This window comes from Urocitellus parryii, chromosome 1, assembly GCF_045843805.1.
Source record: "Urocitellus parryii isolate mUroPar1 chromosome 1, mUroPar1.hap1, whole genome shotgun sequence".
NCBI lineage: Eukaryota > Metazoa > Chordata > Mammalia > Rodentia > Sciuridae > Urocitellus > Urocitellus parryii.
In genome coordinates, this window is record NC_135531.1 from 180,372,425 (window position 1) to 180,394,437 (window position 22,013).

The following is a 22,013-nucleotide window of genomic DNA, read 5'->3' on the forward strand; positions in this document are numbered from 1 at the left end:
AGGAGTGAATGAAGAAACTAATAGAGTCTAAAAGTATCTTGAGAAAGATGGAACCAGGGCATGCCCAGATCTTGAGATGTAGCAAACCCATTTCTAAGAGAAGCTTACAGCCATAGATGCCTCCACCAAAAGTGAACCAATAAATAACTCAAATAAACACTTTGATGCTTCTCTTCAAGAAAGTAGAGGAGAAAGAGGAAACTAAACCCCAAATCAAGAAAAGGAAGGAAATAATAATGACTAGAAACGAAGTATAGACTAGAAAGACTCCTTTGAGCAGTCACATACCAACAAGTTAAACCACCCACAAGAAATAGGTAAATGCCCAGGAATACACAACCTGGAAAAACCCAATTAAGAAGAAACAGAAAATCCAGACAGACAAGTAGTGGGTAAGGAGATAAAGTCAGTAATAAAATTCTCCCATCAAAGTCGAGCCTGGAACCACACAGCTTCATGGAAGAAGTCAGGAAAATGTCCAGGGAGACCTGAGACCAATTCTTCTCACTCTCCCCCAAAATTGGAATGAAATGGAGGACTTACACCTCGCTCAATGGGGCCAGCTTTGCCCTGATACCAAGGCCAATTAAGGACGCTACCAGAAAAGAGTAGCTCAACAACACTGAAATGCACAGATGCAAAAACAATCAATCCAGCAGCAGGTAGGGTCAGACACAGACACACTGTTGGAATTATCCTCCATGAAACGGATGTCTGTGGCATTTGCTTGATTTCCTTCTGAGGTTGGTCGCTATGTTAACAAAGGAGAAAAGTAAGCCCAGATGGAGAGAAAGTGCTGGTACCGCTCCTATCTGTGCCATAGACGAATGTGGAAGCCTAACAGTTGCTGCTCTTGAGGGGTGGTCTGCAGCACATCTTAGCTTTGTGACAGTGGGAGTGAGTGGGTTCTGTGACCTTCTGTACATAAAGGGCAACCATGGTCAGCCCTTTCAGAGAGCACCGAATTCTTCCATGCCCCACCAAGGGGCACACCACAAGCTCCCTAGGCTCAGTGCCACCTCAGAAGCAGCTCCTGAACTCTGAACTTGGACATGGCATGAGCAACCCAGAGATGGGAGAGGCTTAACTCCTCTTTTATTTTTTGAGGGATGCTTTTGCTGGAGGTAGAATTCTGAGTGACAGATGTCAGCAGCATGGTCAGTGGGCAGACAACTCTGTATCCAGGGAAGGTTTACACAGAGCACCTGTAAGTGCTTCAGCTGTGGCCCATTGGACAGAGGACTGAGCATCCTGGGCATGATATCCCCAGGGGCCCTGGAACCAGACCACACAGACACCGAGGGAGTGTCAGTCACATTAACACACACTCACGTGTAAATCATGAACTCCAGGGAGCCACATATAACACACACTCTCCCTTTCCGTCACCTACAGAGGTCCTTGTGGGATGCAGCTCCTCACCAAGTCAAAGAACAGTGAAGACATTGTAAGACCGGAGATGATAAAGGGAATGTGTGGCCAGGCACGTAAAGAAGGGTGAACTTTCAATGAGTAGAGGGCCAAAGAGGCCAGCTGAAGGAAAAGAGCTGGCCTACAGAGATGGGCTGTGCCTCGCAGGCAAGTTTATAATGACACTAGACATAGTTCATGAGGAATATAAAACAGCATCAAGTGTGCCTTGCCTGTTGTCAAAGCTCCCCAGACTGAAAGTAAACACAGAAAAGGTGCTGCCCTTGTTGAAAAGTTTTGCCCTCTTCTCCTATGTGGTAGATCCACGAGGTCACTCACATCACAGAAGTTTAAATATCACTGAGGACGGGACTTAACCAATAAGAGAACGCCAGGTATAGTCATGAAAACGCAGTCTTTCATGAAAATAGAGTATTCACCAAAACAGACCCTGTGGTAGGCCATAAATCATGTTTTAATCCATTTAAAATTATAGATCATTTGTAGAACATTCTCCCTGGCAGTAGCAATATTAAATCAGAAATCAGTATCCGGAGATCAGAAAAACTCCACAATATTTGCAAATTAAACATTATTGCTTCAGTGAACACTTGTAAACACGGCTGAGAGAAATTGAAGATGACGTGCACAGATGGAAAGACCTGTCACGCTGGTCACCAGTGTGAGCTCACTATGTTTAGAGTCCAGTTCTCCAGGAATTCCAAACAAGATATTCCAACAATCACTTAGAGAAAGTGACAAGCTGATCATCAATGAACTTGGAAATCCCTGCACAACATCCAAAACTGTAAGAAAATGGAGTGACCTGACATATTCTAACTGGAAGCCTTGTCATGCAGCTGTGGTGTCCCCGTCTTGTGAAATCAGCAGATAAACAGACCCAATGGCACCTGGCAGACCGAGGACCACACACACACATATGCCTCTGTTGGCAAGACAACAAAGAATTTACAGGCAAAAATCTATTCAACAAGTGGTGTGGATATCCACAGGAAAACAATTTTAAAACATACAGAGAATGTAATCATACAGCATGATTAGAAATGTATGTTGCCCTGGAAAACGTGGAGACACAGGTAAACATCCTTCACAGACTGGCTTTAGAAACCACACATTGGCCTCTGTCAGGTTCAGAACTAGCTGTGCAGTCTGCAGGCAGATTAATGCCTTCCTGAGCCCTGGTTTCCACAGTTTTAACTGTCCTTTGAAGGGGTAGAAAGCAGAGCAAAGCATTGGAAATACGTCAAGTACGGTGACGTCAGAGCCCTCTAGGATGTGTTACAGACACAATCCCTGCCACTCAGAGGCCTCGTGACCAATACAAGACACATTCAGAGCTGGTTGGTGGAGTCTCTCCCAGCTGGACTCCTGAGCCATGTTTCCACCACCTTGTGAAGTGGCCTCAATATGTGGCCACCAAGGTTCTCAAAGGGGACAATAGACTGAAGATTGCATGATGTGTTGGTATTTTTCAACCTTTATTGATGTATTACTGACACAAAGATCATACACATTTAAGATGGGCAGGATGGAGTTTGATGCACATAAGCAACATGAGAAATGAATGACACCTGTTAGTCTGGTCAACATGCGGATCACATCATGGTGACCTTGCACATGTGGGTCTGAGGAGAAAGACGTCAGACCCTCGTCCCAACACATTTCAAGTACAAAACACATCCTAGTGGCTGCAGTTGGCATGCTGCATGCACCAGAGGCTAGAACTTTCCTCCTTCCTGGAGAACTGCACCCTCTGAACAGCGTCTCCCTGCTCCCCCATGATACCTGGCAGCACAATGTTCCCTCAGCTTAGAAGCTCCTTTGTCCACTGTGTGCTCCTGAGAGTCCTGCCAGAGGCCAGCTAGTTCTGACATGAGGATCTATGTTAGGGCTCTTGACTGTGGTCCCTTGGGCTGCATGGCTGTTTCTATAATGGTACCACAATGCTTGCATAACTCTAGTTTTGTAATATATTTTGAAGCCATGAATATGACACCTGCAGCTTAGGGCTAGTCAGTATTTTGTGGTTCTAGGTGAATTTTAGGATTTTTTTCTATTGCTATGAAAAATTGCATTGGAGTCTCTGTATGGAAATTCCAATGCACAGGGATTCCATTAATCTCGGGTCACTTAGGCAGCATGGCCAATTAGTGATACTGATGCTTCCAGTCCCTGAGCACAAGCTCTCTCTCCATTTGTTTATGTCTATTTAATTTATTCATTAATGATTGCAAATTTTAGAGCACAGATCTTCCCTCCACTTTGTGAAATTTACGTAGTCTCTTTTCTTTCACGTTATTGTAAGTGAAATTACCTGAGGTCCCTTCCCCTGATTTTGTTGTTAGAGATGTTGCTGGGTTTTTGTATGTGGTTTTGTGTGATGTGGCTTTCCTGGATGTGTTTTAACAGGCTTTGGGTAGAGTCTCAGGATTTCTGTGCATAGCATCACGGCATCTGCTATCAGGGCAACTTGGTTCTCCCTCTCCTACCTGGAGGACAACGTGTCCTTCCCTCCTGTTGCTCTGGCTGGGTCTCCATCTTAACCACACCAACAAACCCATCTTACTTAACCTGCTGTGACCCTGTTCCCAGATGAAGCCATCTTCTGAGGCAGCAGAAACCCCAGCACTCTGTTGAGGGAATACCACTCAGCACACAGCAGTTCACAGCTTTTCTGTAAAGCTACTTTTAAAATGATCTGCTGTGAGTTCTGTATCTGTTTCTCCTCTTTCATTCCTGACTTTATTAATACAAGTCTTCCTTCATTTTTTTCTAGGTGACCTAAAGAAGTTTGTCAATTTTTAAATTTATTATAGGAACAGCTTCCAGTGTTGCTCATCATGTTTATTTCTTAATGTCTTTTATCAATTTCTGCCATCACCTTTATCATCTGTCTTTCCTGCTGGTTTACACATGGTGTATTTTTCTTTTTCTGCTCCTGGGGGTGGAGAGGTCAGTCAAAGGCTTTAGAGTTTTCTTTTCTCTTGAGACAGGATTTAGCAGTCGCCATTTTGCCTCTGCACACAGCTCCTACCGCGCACAGCTGCCAACTGGAACAGGCCCAGCATGAGGAGCAGGACTGACTCCACTCATGCGTGACTCTGAACACCTGCCCACCAAGTGAGCAGGAGAGTGAGGGTGAGGACCAGGCTGGCAGGGAGGTGGACTGGTGTTAAGGTCTGTAAACAAGTCAAAATAACACCTGGCATTTTGCCAGGGGAATGTTAGAGTTCGTAAACAAGTCTGGATGGTGCCTGGCAAAATGCCAGAGGGAGTGGTTTAAAAAGTAACAAAAGTGAGCCATTAAGTGTGGAGATTCCTTATTGGTTGACTGATGTATCTAGTTTATGCTAATTAAGATAAGCTGTGCAAAATGTATAAATAGCTCTGTTGTCCTACAATAAACGGGCTCCTACTCCTGCTGTATCAATGTACACAAGTTATTAGTCACCCCCAGCTATTTTGCTGCAGCTGGACTGCGGCAGACTGGGGAAGGAGATGCCGGTCAGAGGTGCCATGTGTGGTAAGCAGGAGGAAGAGCTTCTGGCGACCTCTCACTGCATTGTGACCACAGCTAATGCTGCATTTTATGTTCCAAAATAGCTAAAAGAGAATTTAAACATTCTCACCAGAAATAAACAATAACTGTTTGAGGTGATGGAAATATGAGCCTGATTTACCATTCTACGTTACAAACTAGTCAAAACTTCACACTATGCTCCAAAAATGCATGCAACTTTCATTTGTCCAGTAGAAATAAAACTTAAAGAAATTTTAAACATGGATAGCAAGGTCATGATGCCCTTCACAGGGGCACTTAAGCATGGACTCACAGAGGGAATGGTGCCCCGGGCTCGTGCACACTTGCAGACATTCACACACCTTTCAGCTGGTGCCTCCCCTGGTCCGTGAGCCCAATACTATGTCATTAAAACAAGCCAATGTGGACGTTTCCTTCTGCCATTTTTCCTGAGCAAATCGTATACCTTGGGCTCCTCCTGATGGATGTGCCCTCAATTCACTATGACGACGACCCCTGAGGCTTCGGTCTGCCTGATCACACCTTCTCACATCTAAAACATTTTGAGTCCACCAGCTTTTCTTTGTTTCCCATCTGGTTCATTTTAATACTTGTGATCTTGTTCTACTGTGATTAATATATTTATTTATACATACTTAATTTATACTACACTTTCATTTTGTGATAATTGATATGTTAATGAGTAAAATATTAATTATGAAATCTTAGGAAAATAACACATAAAAAATGAATAAAGACCATAAGTACTAATATTTGGCACAGTCCAAGGTACCTTGAAGTGCCATCCAGGGTTCAACAAAATAAAATATGGAAAGTCTTGCTAGAATACACGGAATTTCATTAAAAAAAAAAAAAAAGAAAGAAAGAAAGAGCTCAGCGACCCCTGGGATCCCTGGTGGGGAAGCTCGAGGCTCCTGGCTAGACCAGGTCAGGCGCAAAGGGCAGGCCCTGGTGGAGCCCCCATGCCACACTGCCTTCTCAGCCTTCTCAGGGCTGCCTTCAATTCCTTGTTCCTCAGACTGTAGATGACAGGGTTCAGGGTGGGGGGCACCACGGTGTAGAACACAGGCAGCAGAAGGTCAGAGATGGAGGGTGAGCTGGAAACGGGCTTCACGTAGGCGATGCTGCCAGACACCAGGAAGAGGGTCACAACCACGAGGTGAGGGACACAGGTGGAAAACGTTTTCCACCTGCCCTCCTTGGACGGGATCCTCATGACGGTAGAAAAGATGTACCCGTAGGAGAGCGTAATGAGACCGAAGCACAAAATCACAAGGCTGGTAACGAAGACCATGACTCGGACCTCAGGGAGGATCGCTGTGGAGTCCAGGAGGCTGAGCAGCTGGGGAATGTCACAGAAGAAGTGATGGACTTGGCTGGACCCACAGAACGGCAAGGAGAAAGTGGCCACCATGTGCATGAGCCCAGAGATGCCGCCACTCAGCCAGCACAGGGCCACCATCCTGACACAGGCACGCTGGCTCATGATGGCCTCGTAGTGCAAGGGCCAGCAGATGGCCACACAGCGGTCATAGGACATCACCGTTAGGAGGGCCGTCTCAGTGGACGCCAAGTTCATGAAGAAGAAGGCCTGCAGGGCACACCCCCAGAAGGAGATGGAGGTGTCCTGGGTGAATGAACTGACGACAGACTTGGGGACTGTGACGGAGATAAAGCAGAAATCCAAGAAAGACAGGTGTCTTAAGAAGAAGTACATCGGGGTCTGCAGGCGGACGTCCACGGTGGTGACCGTGATGATCAGGAGGTTCCCAGTGAGAGCCGCCAGGTAAACTAGTAAGAACAGGACCGCATGTGTGGTCTGAACCGTCCAGGAGTCTGCGAACCCCACGAGGAGAAACACCACAGCCTCGCTGCTGTTCCCACCTGCGGCTGCCCGGCTTCCTCCTAGGATAGAAGAGTGGGTTACAGCTCTGTCTACGTGGCTGCCTGCAATGACGTCCCTGAAGCAGCCAGGCAGGTGACTGCTGCATGACAGATCACACACATGCACAGGTGGAAACTATCTTGCTACCTGAAATCTCCACCACACAGCACAGCACTCGATACAAAGTACAACCTCAATAAATACAACATAGGACCTCAGGGGCCTGGAGAGATGAAACTAACATAGAAAATGACACGGGATTTTAATAGGAATTGCATTAAATCTGTATAGTACTTCAAGTCGTAGGGCCATTTTGACAATATTGATTCTGCCTATCCAGGAGCTTGGGAGATCTTTCCGTCTTCTGAGGTTTTCTTCAATTTCTTTGTTTAGTGTTCTGTAGTTTTCATTGTAGAGGTCTTTTACCTCTTTTGTTAGATTGATTCCCAATTTTTTTTAGGCTATTGTGAATGGTGTAGTTTTCCTAATTTCTCTTTTAGTAGATTCATCGCTGATGAATAGGAATGCTTTTGATTGATGGGTGTTGATTTTATATCCTGCTACTTTGCTGAATTAATTGATTGGTTCTAGAAGTTTCCTGGTGTACTTTTTTTGGATCTGCTAAATATATGATCATGTCATTGGCTAATAGTGATAGTTTGAGTTCCTCTTTATCTATTTGTATCCCTTTAATTTCTGTCTTCTGTCTAAGCAGGCTAGAGTTTCAAGGATGATGTGGTATATATATTTATGGAATATGACCCTTGAAATTATGGCCTTTTCCAGTAAATGGATAGAGCTGGAGAATATCATGCTAAGTGAAATAAGCCAACCCCAAAAAACCTAAGGCCTAATGTTTTCTCGGATATGCAGATGCTAATTCATAATAAGGGCAGGGACACTAGGGAAGAATAAAGTTGCTCTAGCTTAGGTAGAGGGGAGTGAAGGGAGGGGAGGAATAGGAAGGTGGTAGAATGAAACAGACATTACTACCTTATGCACATAATCACCAATGTGATTCCACAACATCAGAAGAATGAGAAATTATACCGCATTTATGTATGAAATGTCAAAGTGCATGAATGCATTTTACTATCATATATCACTAATTAAAACACACTAAAAAATTATAAAGTCAAAACAAAAAAAGAAAATTACAGGGGACCATGAAAAGAAAAGGATCTGACCACAAAGATAAGGCATAGTATTCACAGAAGAGAGAAGTACCCATAGGTGGGGAGAAATCAGCGGGGCTGCTCTAGTCTGTGGAGCAGACGTATTTGGAAGTGTGCATTTGTTGCTGTGGAGGGTGGGGGGTCTTCAGGGCTTCTCAGCTTTGGTGACAGTGGAGTGAGTGGGTTCCATGACCTGGAAGGCAGCTGCCCCACAATGACTGAGAGCACCGCCCTCCTCGATGCCCCTCGCAGGGGCACACCACAGCTCCTGGGGCTCTGTGCCTCGCCAGAAGCAGCTGCTGAGCTCTGAAGGGGGCATGTTAGTGGAGGACGCAACCAAGCACAGCACCAAGGGGCATCTGCTCTGGTTGACAAGAGGGGACAAGGGACAGAGGTGGTGTCCTGGACACGCTGGCCTTGCTGTGTGCTGTTGGAGACAGGTGGGAGCTGCTCCTGGGTCAGGTCTTGATGGGTGTTTCGCTGGTTTTCAGACTGGCGTCTAGAAGACAGCGTGTGGAGACAGGAGGAGGATCAGGGTGTGCCCACATCAGGGTCTGCTGGGCCGCAGCTGGGATGGGCCTTCCCTCTCATGCCCTGGCCCTCAGCTCTCATCCGCAATCTGGGACCCAGCAGCAGAATCCTGAGCATCCGGCCGCACAGCTGAAGCACTGAGCAGTTTTGGTGACAATCTTCTCCAGCGTCTGGCTCCCACTGTATTTGTTAGGTTAGTCCAGTGAAACGGTGTCTGACCACATTCCCAGTCTCTGTGAGTGTGTCAAGCCACTCTCAATAGAACTTTGCCCGTAGCAGTTCATGATCAAGAATGTATGCACAACAAACTGACTCCCTGCAGAACTGCAGGAGTTCCAACACCTGTGTGTGCTTGTGAAAGCTCAGCTACCGTCGGCACCACAGCCGCTTAGGGCAGGTCCACAAGAACACCCAGAAGGAAACCCCAGGGGAGTGGGCCAGGGGTCTTTCCCTGGGAATCTTGTCTCTCCCCAAGTTCCAGCTCTCTCCACCTGCCCATGAGCCCAATGTTGGAGGGACACCACAGCCAAGGGCACACTGGAAGGCTCCTGTGAGCTGGAGGAGCAAGCTCACGCTGGGCTCTGTCTTCACTGTGGCTTACTGCAGCCAGATGACTTCTACCTTCACTCAAATGGGCTTCAAAGGACTGTATCCAGACAGCGATCATGGGGACAGAGATGGAGGACCCAGGCATGGGCTCTGCCGAGCAGAATTGGGCCAAGACACTGGGATTGCCTCATTGAAGAGGATGCTTAAGAATTCAGCCAATGTAAACACTTTCATCTATGCACAGAACACCCCTTCAACCTCACACACACACACATACTCTCTCTCTCTCTCTCTCTCTCTCTCTCTCTCTCTCTCCATAACTGTTACTGCTGAATAGTTCAAACCCATAAGTAGAGACTCTAGACGACCATGATCCTTTTGCCCCACACTTTCAGCAATTATACACTGCTCATGCCAAGATCTGAAGTAACTATCATACAAATGAAAGAAATGAATATTTATTCTAAAATTCATGGTCCTCCATCTAGACAGCAGATAAGGAGATAATGTGAAAATCCAAAAGTGCAACCTACTGATAAAGAAGTAAAATAGCATTTCTATCATTTTCCTCACCAAGTCTGGGATCAGACTTACTGCATGGTGTGGACTGATTGCTAGTGAACTGGGTCATGGAGCAACTTTAGTTGTTCAAAATTCCAAACCTCTGTTCCTGTGTCTGAGATGGAACCTCAGCTTCTATTAGTATCTCTTAGGCCAAATGGAGAAATGGCTTGATCTCACAGTGTGGTGTGCTGCAGCCCTGGTCAGAGCAAGATATCTTCGTCTTTCCCTGATCTAGAGGAACACACCTGGTGAGTACCATGCCTGGTGTTCATCTCACAATGCCCAGTTTATGGTCTTTGTAAAAAAAAAAAATGCTGGCCAATAAATGAGATCTAGTGAGAGAAATTTTGCATGACTCTGAGCTCTCTGGAGGTAAGTTTCCTTGCATTGAAAATATGTTCTTTGGGAAAAAGAAACCAAAGCACAACTTTGATTAATCCCAGTGGACAGCACTAGTGGGAAATACCTCCTTTATGTGGCAGAAGGTAGAAGACTAGAAATTGATTGTATAGTACTTCACATGCACCCAGAGTTCAGTTACACGCAGCGTTTTTCTGAAGCAAGGGAAGCTTCAAAATCATATGTGGACCACAGACATTAGCCCAAACATGGAGCCTGGGTCTAGATTTCTGTTCCTCTATTTTCTTCCTAAACTTCAACCCAATGGGTCTATTCCTATATCCTTCCTCAGCCATTCCTGTCTCAAGTCAAATAAGTGTATGGAGAGGATGAGTGTTAATCTTGTGTTTGCATCTTCTGTGAATTGATCTTAAAGCTGGACCTTGATGCTCTGGCCCATGCACCTGTCCTCACTCTGAGTGATGCCCTTTTGCACCCACATCAGAACTGAGGCCACTGGATGTCTGTTTGGGGTGCTGTTAAATATTGCCTCATTTAAAGTCAAGTTGATATTTATTTGTATGTAGGCATTAGTTTTCTATTAGGAATGTTGATTCTTTGTGGAGGAAATGAGTGGAACATCGTTTTCCTGTTTGTAGTTTGGTATTTCTCTGCATGTAGTCTCTGATAAATATACATTATTAATTTTGTGGAGTGTTTCTAGCCTTCCTTACTTTTTAAAGCCGCTTAGTTTATTTCCTCATTTGTTGAACTATTCTCTTTTAATTGCTAAGGTTGTGGATTAGGACTTTCCAACACTCATCCCTTTCCAGAAATATTAACCTGAACAGCCACTCATGCCAAAACCCAATCACACCAGGCTGAGGAGCTGGAGGAGAAATGGTGGCTCCTGTGTGCAGCAGGAGAGGGAGGTGACAGCTTCCCTTGCCTGTGGCTCCTCTCCCATTCCACGAGGACCACGTGGAGATGGTCTCCGAACAGGAGAAGCTCTAGACCTTGCTTTAGACCCTAGTGCCAGGCCCATCCCAGGGAAACCTAGAGCCAGGCTCTTCCTCAGGGCCCAAGGTCCAGGCAACTCTGCAGCCTTGGTGTCCAGTCTCACCCTACCACAGGCAGCCTCGGCAGGCCAGGCTGCAGACACGCCCAGCTCCAGGCTGCCCCATGTATGGACTGGCCCCAGTAGCTCTAGGCCCTCTGCCAGGACCCCTGGACCAAGCCTCCCAGCTGACCCCACAACCAGAGGGTCCCTCCTGACACCTACCCCTGACCCACCTAAGTCCTGAGCCTGTTCCACCACCAGGTCAGCCCATGACACCACGCTACCCAGCCGTCCAGTGCAGACCAGACCTGGTAGTCCAGGCTTCAGGTCCAGCCCCGTGGGAGAGCAGCCCAAGATGGCTCCAGGTCCTGACTGTGCACACGCCTCATAGTCAACCTGGTACCTAGAGATCTAGTAGCCAGGCCTAGCCAGTGACAGGCCAGCCTTCCCTGCCCCCAACCTCAACCAAAGTCAATCCATGATCCTACTCCTGCCCCAAAGCGTCACCATGGACCCACAATCCAGGCCGGACTCCATGCTGTTGGGAGCCAGGTTGTCCCACAGAAGCCAGCCTCTGAGGTGGGGCCCACCCAGTGGTTTGTTGTGGTCCCATGGACACTAGCTCTAGGCCCACCCAGTGCCAGACTGTCCACCATGGCACCATGTTCTAACAGAACCAGGGCTCAGGGCTGTTACAGAAGACCTATCTGGGCAGAGCCCAGCACCAAGCCAGAGGCCGTGGCGCAGTCTCCAGGCCAGCCCCAAAGACCAGGAAGCCAATACGTCAGCCACACACAGCCTCCAGACTGTCCTCCACGGACAGAGGCTCGAAGCCAGCTCTGGACCCAGGGGTCAAGCCCACCCCAGCAGAGCCAAGCCTCAGGCCTCCCTCCCCTCAGGAGCCAGGTCCAGAATAGTTGTCCATTTTAAACTTGAGGAACATCAGCATGTGGCCTCGAGTGTGAGGGCCACTCTGTCCCCCCCACAGTGCTTCGTGTACACTGTGACGTAATGTGAAGTCCTGCGTGATGGCCCCTTCTGCTCCCTCCTTGTTGAAGATGCGCTGGCCGTTCAGGGTCTGTGGCCATTGCTCTGCAGGCATGGTCGGCCCTGCAGGCAGTGTCCCTGGAAAAGGGTCTCTGTGTACTTGCAGAGCCATATGCCTTGTTTTGCTCTGGGAAGTGGTTTCTCCTCACTCAGGGACACACTTAATAAACCTATCTTTAAAATAGGTCACACACATAATTTAATGCCAATTTTGGAGAAAATCATTAACTTTCCCAGAAAGGCCACTGCTTTGTCTGAAACAAAACAAACTGTGGTGTCTCACTTCACACGTCAAAGCCAACACCGCAGGAGCCCATGTGCCAATTATCCAGCTGATGAAATCTGTCTTCTAGTATAGCCACATTGTCCCCCTCGCCCTGTTCTTCTCCAGCTACTACAAGACACGAATGCATACCTACCAACAACACACGCACGTGCAAAGCACTTGCTGCTGTCTGCACAGATCCATGGGCCACAGCTGGAGAGCAGGCTGTGGGTTCACAGGTGTGACCCAGTCTCACTCGGACTTCTCTACTCCGCAGCTTGAGCTGGGTCTCCTTAGACCTGACTCCACTACTCTCCTTGAGTCGTGAGAGTTAGAAGAAAAGACCAGGGTGCTGCATGAGCAGAAAGGTGGTGGAGTAAGAAGCTCTATGCCCCACGGATATACCCCATGTACCACGACACGTGGCCACACACCTCAGGAGACCTGCAGAGCCCCAGACACCCAGCAGTGACTCCAGGGAGTGAACGGGAGAGCAGTCCACCTCATCAGGGTCTGCCTCTACCCAGGCCAGCAGAGCTGAGAGGCCCTGAGGAGGAGGAGAGAGGTATGCAGGTCATGCCTGCCTGTCCCAGTATCGCAGGGCTGTTCCCGTACCACCTCCCCAGCTCTGAGGGAAGTGGAGCAATGTGGGTGCTGGGGCAGATGAGAGGAAAGAAATGGCCCGGGCAGCTCTCAGTTGCTGGCAGGCTGTGTGGATTGAGTACTGCCCGGTGGAGGGCAGGGCTGAGGGCCGTGTGCACAGCTGTGGGACTGGGAGAAGCAGCGCAGCCCGACACTTCCCCCTGGGGGCTTGCACGAGGCCTCTGGAAAGAGTGGACAGTTCAGGATGGCCCCCGCACTCTGCCAGGCTGGCAGACAGAGCACGGCCCCGAGATGTCTGCCACAGGAGGGAAGGGGAGGCACGGAGCCCGCGGTGGTGTCCCGGTGGTCAGCACAGCACTGCAGGGAAAGGGGCTGGAGGTGACACTAGCCCACTCAGCCCTGGGAGACGCCAGCCTGAGCGTCCTCACACGGGAGACAAGAGTGCAACACGCTCCTACCTGGAAAAGGCCCGGAGCTGCCGGGGTCTCTCGGTGGCAGAACTGTGAGGTCTGACCCCACTGAAGCCAGACCTACGTCCTAAAAGAGGGTCCGGCACAAAGCTGCAAAGGGCATGGGACATCATGGCTCCCTAGCACATCTCCAGTCACTGACACTACGGAGAGAGACCTGTGAATCAAGCCACCGTTTCAAAGAAGTGTCTCAGGGGCCCCGAGAGCAGACACCAAGAACGAAGCAATAACACATCAGCACAAGGACAATGTCAACAGAGAGGAGCCATAAAACAAGAAACAGGACATCTGTGGCTGAAGAACGCAACGACTGAGTGGAAGAACTCCATGGAGAGCTTCTATCGCAAACCCAGTCAAGCAGAAGATGTATAGAAACAGAAGGTGGCAAACATCAGCAAAGAGAGAGATTGACCCCTGCAGGGTTGGTGGGAGTGTGCACGGCTGAGCCACAGGGAGTGACCACAGGTGCAACCACCAGCCATCGGAACACCCAGAAAAAAACCTTCAATGCGGGCCCTGCAGGTCATGCCCCGAAGAACAGGGAAGTCCCCCACTGGCCACGGCGTGGGGACCTGGTGATGGTGTGTGAAGTGACCTGTCAGGCTGAGCCGAGATACATACCAGCTCCTGTCACAATCTAGGCATCTGCAGAGCCTTAGAAAGTCGGACCCACAAAGATGAGACCAGAACGAGGTGCGGGGTCTGTGCCTCACAGATGTGGCCCCAGGCAGACAGGAGGACCCAGGCCAGGAGATTCGTTGCACAGGGCCACCACTGTGCCCGAGAGCAGTTTATCTTACACTTGAAAACTGCTAAGAACGTCATCTTACACGGCCTCAGCACAAAACAGCAAAACACATGTTAGATAGTGTGGGTTTTATTTTTTTATTTTTTTAAATATTTATATTTTTTTTAGTTTTAGGTGGACACCATATCTTTATTTTACTTTTTGTTGGTGCTGAGGATTGAACCCAGGCCTCATGCATGCTAGGCCAGTGCTCTACCACTGGGCCTTAACCCCAGCGTGTGTTTTAATTACACGGACTTCGCCTTTTCACAAAATGTAGCTATATCAAAACAGCACACTGCGTACAAACTTGTGTGACATATGTCAATTAAAATACGAAAAGAAGGGAGGGAGAAAGAGAAGGTATATCCACCTAATGGACTATCATTCTGGCTTTTAGTAAAGAGGACTCTGCCACTTAGCGGGAGGCAGATGCCCCTGAAGGGCTCTGCAGAGAGCTGGTGCAGGATTCCACTCCCAAGAGGTATCGGAAGTCGTCCAGATGCACAAGTGCAGCTTAGAATGGCGGCTTCCAGGGTGTGGCTGGAGGAGGAGAAAACAGGGAACTCTCTTCTACGGATGCAAAGTTTCAGTCATGCATGCTGAGGGAGCTCACAAGGAGCACAATACTACTCTGTACACTTAACAAGGTGTTGAGAGGGAGCCAGGCATTGTGGCTACACCTGTGATCCCAGCAATGCAATCCTAGCAACTCCAGAGGCTGAAGCAGGAGGATCCAAACTTGAGGCCAGCCTCAGCAACTTCCTGAGACCCTGTCTCCAAAGATGAAAAGGACTGGAGATGTAGCTCAGGGGTAGAGCACCCCTGGGTCCAGTTCCCAGGACCAAAAATGTTGAAAGGGTAGATCTCACGCTGGGTTCTTACAACAAAAGGGAGGCACAAGCAAACTTCTAGAGGTGGTGGACACATTGAATACCGTGAACGTGGTGACCTTCTCAGGGTGTCTGCTTAGGAGACAACTCATTCAGTTGTACACGTTAGATATTTACACTTTCTGCATATCAGTCACTATTCAATAAAGCTGCTTTTCACAAACGGAAATGCTGTTGTTTGAGCTCTCCTTAGTCTTATTGATTTAATGATGAGATGGTCAGAACAGCGGTATTAGATCACCTTTTCTTTCAAAATACTTGTATCTACCATGCGTGCAGGGACCTTCAGACCAGGAAGGAGATGCACCAGGTCATGAAAAAACATCTGACACTCTTTGTTCCTCTGACCCTTCTGAGAATCTTGACATGCGTCTGAGATAAGAAAGAACTGACGGAGAGGAAGGGCTGAACAATACCCACTGATCTGCAGATCAGGGGTGAGTAGGGACCTCAAGCATGCTCCCTTTCCCTCGGCTCAGCTCTTGGCCCAGCGAATACGTGACCGCTCAGTCCTCGTGAACCCTCATGAGGACAGAGGCAGGGGCAGGTCTGTGGGCGTGGAGTGTGGGGCTTGAGCTTGGCTGGCAGAGGCTGGTGTGGGTCCCCACGCAGCTCCTGCCACATCATGTCCGCAGGGGACACAGTTTTCCTGAGAGGAGCTTCCTCTGCGCCCCCTTCACATCCTTATTCCGTAAGGTGTAGATAAGGGGGTTCAGAGTGGGGGTCACCATGGTGTAGAAGAGGGAGATGAACTTGCCCTGGTCCTGGGCATAACTGTCACTGGGCTTCAGGTACATGTAGATGATGGTCCCGTAGAAAATGACCACCACCGTGAGGTGGGAGGAGCAGGTGCTGAAGGCTTTGTACCTGGCCTCCGAAGACCTGATCCTCAGCACCGCTCGAGTGATGAAGCCGTAGGAAATGAGGATGACCACGGTGGGATCACGAGGAACAGGATGCTCACGAGAAAGAGCACCAGCTCGTTCACAGTGGTGTCCACGCAGGCCAGCTTGAGAAGTGCAGGCACCTCACAGATGAAGTGGTCCAGCCTGTGGTTGCTGCAGAGCGGCAGCTGCAGGGTGAAGGTAGCATGGATCAGGGAGTTAGCCAGCCCACTGAGCCAGGAGGCGGAGGCCAGCTGCTGGCACACCCGCGGGCTCATGATGACCACATATTGCAGGGGTCTGCAGACAGCTTCATAGCGATCCAGCGCCATGACAGCCAGAAGGATGCACTCGGTGGAGCCCAGAGCCAGGGACACGTAGAGCTGCACCACGCAGCCTCCGTAGGTGATGGTCTTCGCCGGTCCTCGCAGGTTCACCAAGGTCTGGGGTGCCAGGCTGGTGGTGAAGCAGACATCCAGCAAGGAGAGGTTGCTGAGGAAGAAGTACATGAGCGTGTGGAGAGTGGGGTCCAGGTACGAGACGGTCATGATGGCAAAGTTTCCCAGCAGGGTGAGGAGGTAGAAGAACAGGACAAACACGAAGAGCACAGCCTCCAGGCCGGGGTGGGCGGAGAAGCCCAGCAGAATGAACCCCGTGGGGGAGCTCCCATTGGCCCAGTCCATGCCTCCCAGGGAGCTGCCCCTGCAGAGGGAAGGAGGAGACCCAAGAGGGTGGGCCTAGGCCCTGTGAGAGCCCAAGGGGTCAGCAGACCCAGCCCTCTGTACTTCTCCCTCCAGCCCACTGACTGTCCGCGGGAAACCTCAAACACCTTCAGCTTTGGATCTGGTGATTGATGACCAGAGACGGAGTGGGTGTTTGCCTGCGTGTAAAGACTGTGCAGTGACTGTCACGAAAACAGGCTTTCCTCAGATGAAGGGGTGACGGGCCTCTGCGCTGTGCCAGCCACTGGCGAAAATCTTCACCGAAAACCTGATCACAGGCGCAGGTGGGGGTTGGGACGCGTGCCCCTTCTTGGCCGCCCCCACACGTGCTCATACTCCGTCTGTGCCCTTCTCTTCACAGTCCAGGAGACAAAACCAGATTGAACACTGACATAACTGAAATGCCAAAGATGAAGATCATTGTTAAAAATATACTTTATTTATCTAGGTATTATTTAGAAAATTTGGCTAAAAGTCTTCAAAGGTCAAAAAAAGAGAAATACTGAAGAATAATGTATATGTTACTAGTAAAGAGTTAAAATGCATTATATCATTCTTATAAAATTCACTTAAAAGAATACTTACACAAATCTATTAAAATTCCTTAACTTGAACCTGGAGAAAAATACCAATTAATTTTTTTTTTGAGAGAGAGAGAGAGAGCATTTTTAAATATTTATTTATTATTTTTTTTTAGTTTTTTCATTGGACATAATATCCTTATTTTTATTTTCATGTGGTGCTGAGGATCGAACCCAGCGCCCTGCACATGCCAGGCGAGCACTCTACCGTTTGAGCCACATCCCCAGCCCCACCAATTAAATTTTAAGGAAATGCAAAAAGTATATGAGAGAGGCCAAGGAGCCCGAGGTCATGAGTGAGAGTTGGACAGGGGTGCAGAAGCCCCCTTTGTGAAAGGTTCACAAAGACCTATGCCTGGGAGAAAGCAGGCAGAGTCTGCCTGATGGCCACTGAGCCAAGGGGCACCTCCAGCTCCCACCTCCACGCTGGCCTGAGATTCCCCAGGGCCCAAGGCTTCTTCTCGGATGGCCACTGACACAAAGACACCAGGAAGGGCTGACTGCAGAACGGTGTGGTGGTCCTCATGAGGTATCAGGCGCAGGGTGGGCACAGACTGAGAACCACCTGAACACACTCTTCCCTGACGGGGACCATGGAGTGAAAAATGCCCAAATAAATCTAAGCTGGTTTCCAATGGAGAGGGGGATAAACCAATGGCACAGGACGAGTCTGCACTTTGTTTTCAGATGAGAAAAGGAGGGAGATGTTAAATAACAGAACACAATTATCATTCTGAAAAATTGTCTGACTGGCCACCACTCCCAATTCAAATTCACGTCACAACCCGTCAGCCCGTGTTGCCTGCTGCGTACCCATACCCGGAGCTCAGCGCAGATTCTGAGGAAGGGATGCACACGGGTGCAGATTTGCTCCCTGCATGGGAAGCAGAAGCAAGGACGTCCACCAACACTGCCCACGCAAACCCGTGAGAGGCCTGTGGAGAACCGGGCTTTGGACCCGTCTGGAAGAGAGCCTTCTGCTCGTGCAGAAGGACGAGGGAGAAAAGGAAAGATCGCCAAGAGACTGCAAAGGACCTGGTTCAAGAACCTGGACACACTAGCGGCTGTGCCAAGGCTGATGTAGAGCCTGGCACTGCACAGACGGAGGAAAGAGATGCAGCTAGTAACACGCTCCTGTGAGCTGAAGAACCTTGTTCTCCAGGGTGGAGTGGCCCCTTTGCGTTCCTGCACCCCTGGGAAGCCCCCCACCCTGCAGCCCCCCCACCCTGGCTGCCCCCCACATGGCCACACCTTCTCTAACCTGCTGCCTGTGACACCCACGGGGAGAGTGACTGCAAGATCCTGGATCTCAGGAGACAAGGTCCTCCTGGCTCTGGCCCTAGCCTCCCCTGTCCCGGCTCCCCAACCTCATAAGATGCGTTTTGTGTCTCTTGTACCCTTAAATTATGTCTACCCCAAATCCAGATGCCACTGACCTCATGAAAACCTGCAAACACTGTAGGCTGCCTGGAAAGGAAGGGTCATATTTACCAAGACTTGATGGATGTCAAGTGCGCGCTAAGGGGTCAGCATGCTGCAAAAGGCTGGCTGCACTTTCCCAGTGTCCTGGGTCACACAGTCACTAGGCCGTTCTGGACATCGAGGAAAACAGGAAGTGGGCAACCTCAGGAATGGCTGGGTGGGGAGGTGCCAGAGAAGCCAGAGAGAGCAACAGGGACCCAAATGAAACTGCAGCAAAGCCTTTATTCACTTGCTGTGGAGCCATGAGGAAGCTCTGAGAGGTAGCAGGAGCTTCCCCTCCCACCCTCCTCCTAGGGAGCACAGTGTATGCCAGGTGTGAAGAGGAGCTGCCCCTGGGGGGACTCAGGAGGAGAAGAGGGGCTGGGCTTGCACAGGTGCTGACCACCGACTCAAAGACAGGCAGCTGTCCTTGAGATTCCCTTGCTGCATCTACAAGGCAGCCTCGAGAAAGACACAAGGAACACCTGTGCCCGAAGCATCAGGTGACAGGAATGCTCAGGACAGAGCTGGCAAGACAGGGACACGCATGACCAGCCAGGGACACCAAGTCCCCCCGTGACCCTTCAGTCTCAAGGCACTGCTGTGCTGCTGGCCAGGCATGGGAGAGCAGCTCTCCGGGGCCTGCCCACCACACCCTAGAGGTTGCCTGTGCCCAGAACCTCATGTGGGGTTTCGTCCACAAGCTGGCTCCACACCCTGCACCATGGCACCAGCCCAGGGCAGCCTCCGGCCACCACAGGCAGAGAGCTGTGCCATGGGCTGAAGGGGTACTCATAGCCTCTCCTAAGGGGCAGAACCAAGGTTCCTGGCCTGGCACACTTCCCAGATGCACCGTTCCTCCAGGATGACTCTGCCAACCAGAGGAAAGAGCAACGGTTACTGTCCCCCGTGTCTGCTCAGGCATCGTAGGACCAGGTCAGACGATCACCCGTTGGTGAAGTGCCTGGCCTCATGTTCAAGCTAGGTGCCCTGGACATGCAGACTTCAGTTCTTGCTGAACCTCAAGTCTGAGGAAATACAAGTGCTTCCCTGGAAGGACCCCGGAAAGGGAGACCAGAACCACAAGTCAGAAAGACCTGTCCTCCGCGACACCTCTGGTTTTCACCCAGCAGCATCTAGCCCCAAATCCATTTTATTCTTTTATTTAAACTTTTTCAAGTGTATTTAAAATTTTAAGTTATTATTTTAGAATGCTTTTAGGTTAACAGCAAAATTGAGGAAAAGGCAGAATTTTGACCATTTAAAAAAAACTGAAATGTAATAAACATTTACATTTTAATGAGGAGAGGGAGATCTCTCCTCCTTCTGTTTGTAATTTTACAGCAAAGATGCCTTCCAACCAGCAGCACTTATTGTGCCTGCTCATGAAGCCCGGATGCTCTGTGTAGGAAACACTCGGCTTATGATGCAGCCCAGGTCCCCCCTCGTCGTGGATCTGCCACCTGAGAAACAGTGTCCCAAACAGCCCTTGGTTATTAACAAGAGGCGGATTGTAACACCTTTTCCCACATCAAGTCCTGTTCCTCTTGACTCACCTTTTGTCTCCTGGCCCATGAGAAGACGCCCTGACTCTCACACCAATGCTGCTGCCTTTTCCCCTTAAGTCGGACCATTTCTTGTTCGCACCGTGAACTCTCCTGACTAGTTGCTGTGGTCTGTCTGCTCTGTGCAGTGAGTGGCAGAGGCTGGAGGGGTGGGAGGCTCCAGTCTTGCTGCTATCCACCAGGACTCACAGTCCCATCATTTAAAACTCTGTCATTTTGATTGACAGACGCCACTCCCCTGCTTGAGCCAGCAGCTCCCAATTTCAAAGGCCTGCAGAGCTTCCCTCCTGGAGGAAGAAGCCAGAGTAAGCCATTCCTCCGCAGCAGTTCTGCAGGGCTAGAGCTCCAGGGTTGGACTGCTCCCCTGGGGTACAGAGCCGAGGGTCTAGCTACTTGTCTGCCTGCGCACCTGTATGACTAGTGCCTCTCAATCTATCCTTCTAGTCATCGTGGCCATCATTATCCGTGGTGTTCTTATTTTAATTCTTGAGGGTTGGTGTCATACTAAGCAATTGCATGACACTGGCTTGCATTTATGAGAAATTACAAGATACAATTCTGAATCCCAGACAGTTCTTCTGGCCCAGGCAACATCACCATCACCCTAGTGACAGAAGCAGCTGACTGGGATGGGAACTGTGAGGTTCGTGGACTCCATGACCCCAGCAAGACCCTGGACACCCAGGCTGCACAGACTGCCAGCCTACTCACTGTGAAGGGCAGAGCTCACGTTTCTCCTGTCCTCAGAAAGCAAGCCTTGGGGTCCATGTCCAAATAATTCCCAGACCACGGGTCACTGACTTCAAATCAAGGTCTGTTGAGATACGTTTCCAGGACCCAATCCTGGAAAAGCCACCTCAGCAAGACAGGGGCTCCTGGGTGGGAAACAGAAGCCTCATCAAAGGGCCCTTGGTTTGTTCCTGGTGCTGCATCTTCTGGGGAAAGCCATGTCCCGCGGGCAATTAGCTGAGGAGCTGACTAACCTCTGACTAACCTCTGGGGGCGGTCCAGGAAGAAGAGGTTGCATCTCCCCAGTGTGAGGGGCCTTCCTCCTTGAGCATCACTCTGGGACCTTTTGCTTGATCAGGGAAGCAGCAGTCAACAGGCTTGTCCAACACTTAACAAAACCACAGTAAAAGAATAAATAAATAAAAATAACCCACTGTTATTTTTATAACGGTTATAGCTGGGAGTGATGGTGCATACCTGTCACCCCAGAGGCTTGGGAGGCTGAGGCAGGAGGATCCCAAATGCAAAGTCAGCCTCAGCAAGTTAGCAAGGCCCTGTCTCTAAATAAAATATAAAAGGGCTGGGAATGTGGCTCAGTGGTTAAACACCCTGAGTCCAATCCCTGGTATCCTCCCCTACACACACACACACACACACACAAAATCCACTTCTGCTAAGCCCTTCCCCCTTATGGCAGAGGATTCTCTCAACCCATTTAAAGCTCATTTTTCCACCTGTGCTCTTGGTTCCCTGCACCAAATAACTTGCTCCATGAGCATCTCTCCATCAGTACAAAGTAGCCTCACAATAAATTACCAGGAAAAGCACTGTCTCTCTTATAATCTCGTCTTTACCTGTGGAACCATCAAGCCCCACCCAGTTTCCTCACCTCTGATCCTGCTTCCTCTCTTGCAATTGGACACAGCTGCTG

At 49.5% G+C, this 22,013-nt stretch overlaps 1 protein-coding gene and 1 pseudogene across 1 annotated transcript; both read right to left on the bottom strand.

The window, feature by feature from the left end:
* Positions 1 to 5,900: 5,900 nt before the first annotated feature.
* LOC144250345 (olfactory receptor 14L1-like) lies at positions 5,901 to 12,177 on the bottom strand. Its single transcript, XM_077793000.1, has 2 exons — positions 12,078 to 12,177; positions 5,901 to 6,877 (listed from the first exon to the last, which is right to left on the bottom strand). The coding sequence occupies exons 1-2, from the start codon at positions 12,175 to 12,177 to the stop codon at positions 5,901 to 5,903; spliced, it is 1,077 nt and encodes a 358-aa protein (XP_077649126.1).
* A 3,586-nt stretch (positions 12,178 to 15,763) lies between these two features.
* Positions 15,764 to 16,707, bottom strand: LOC144250355 (olfactory receptor 2G3-like; annotated as a pseudogene).
* Between the last annotated feature and the right edge of the window lie 5,306 nt (positions 16,708 to 22,013).

What these genes read in the sequence shown, in the direction of transcription:
- LOC144250345 (XM_077793000.1), bottom strand. Translation starts at nt 12,177, where the DNA reads ATGCCTGCAGAGCAATGGCCACAGACCCTGAACGGCCAGCGCATCTTC. An exon ending in GGACTTCACATTACGTCACA is followed by an intron (nt 6,878 to 12,077) that starts GTGTACACGAAG and finishes CTTCTATCCTAG; the next exon opens with GAGGAAGCCGGGCAGCCGCA.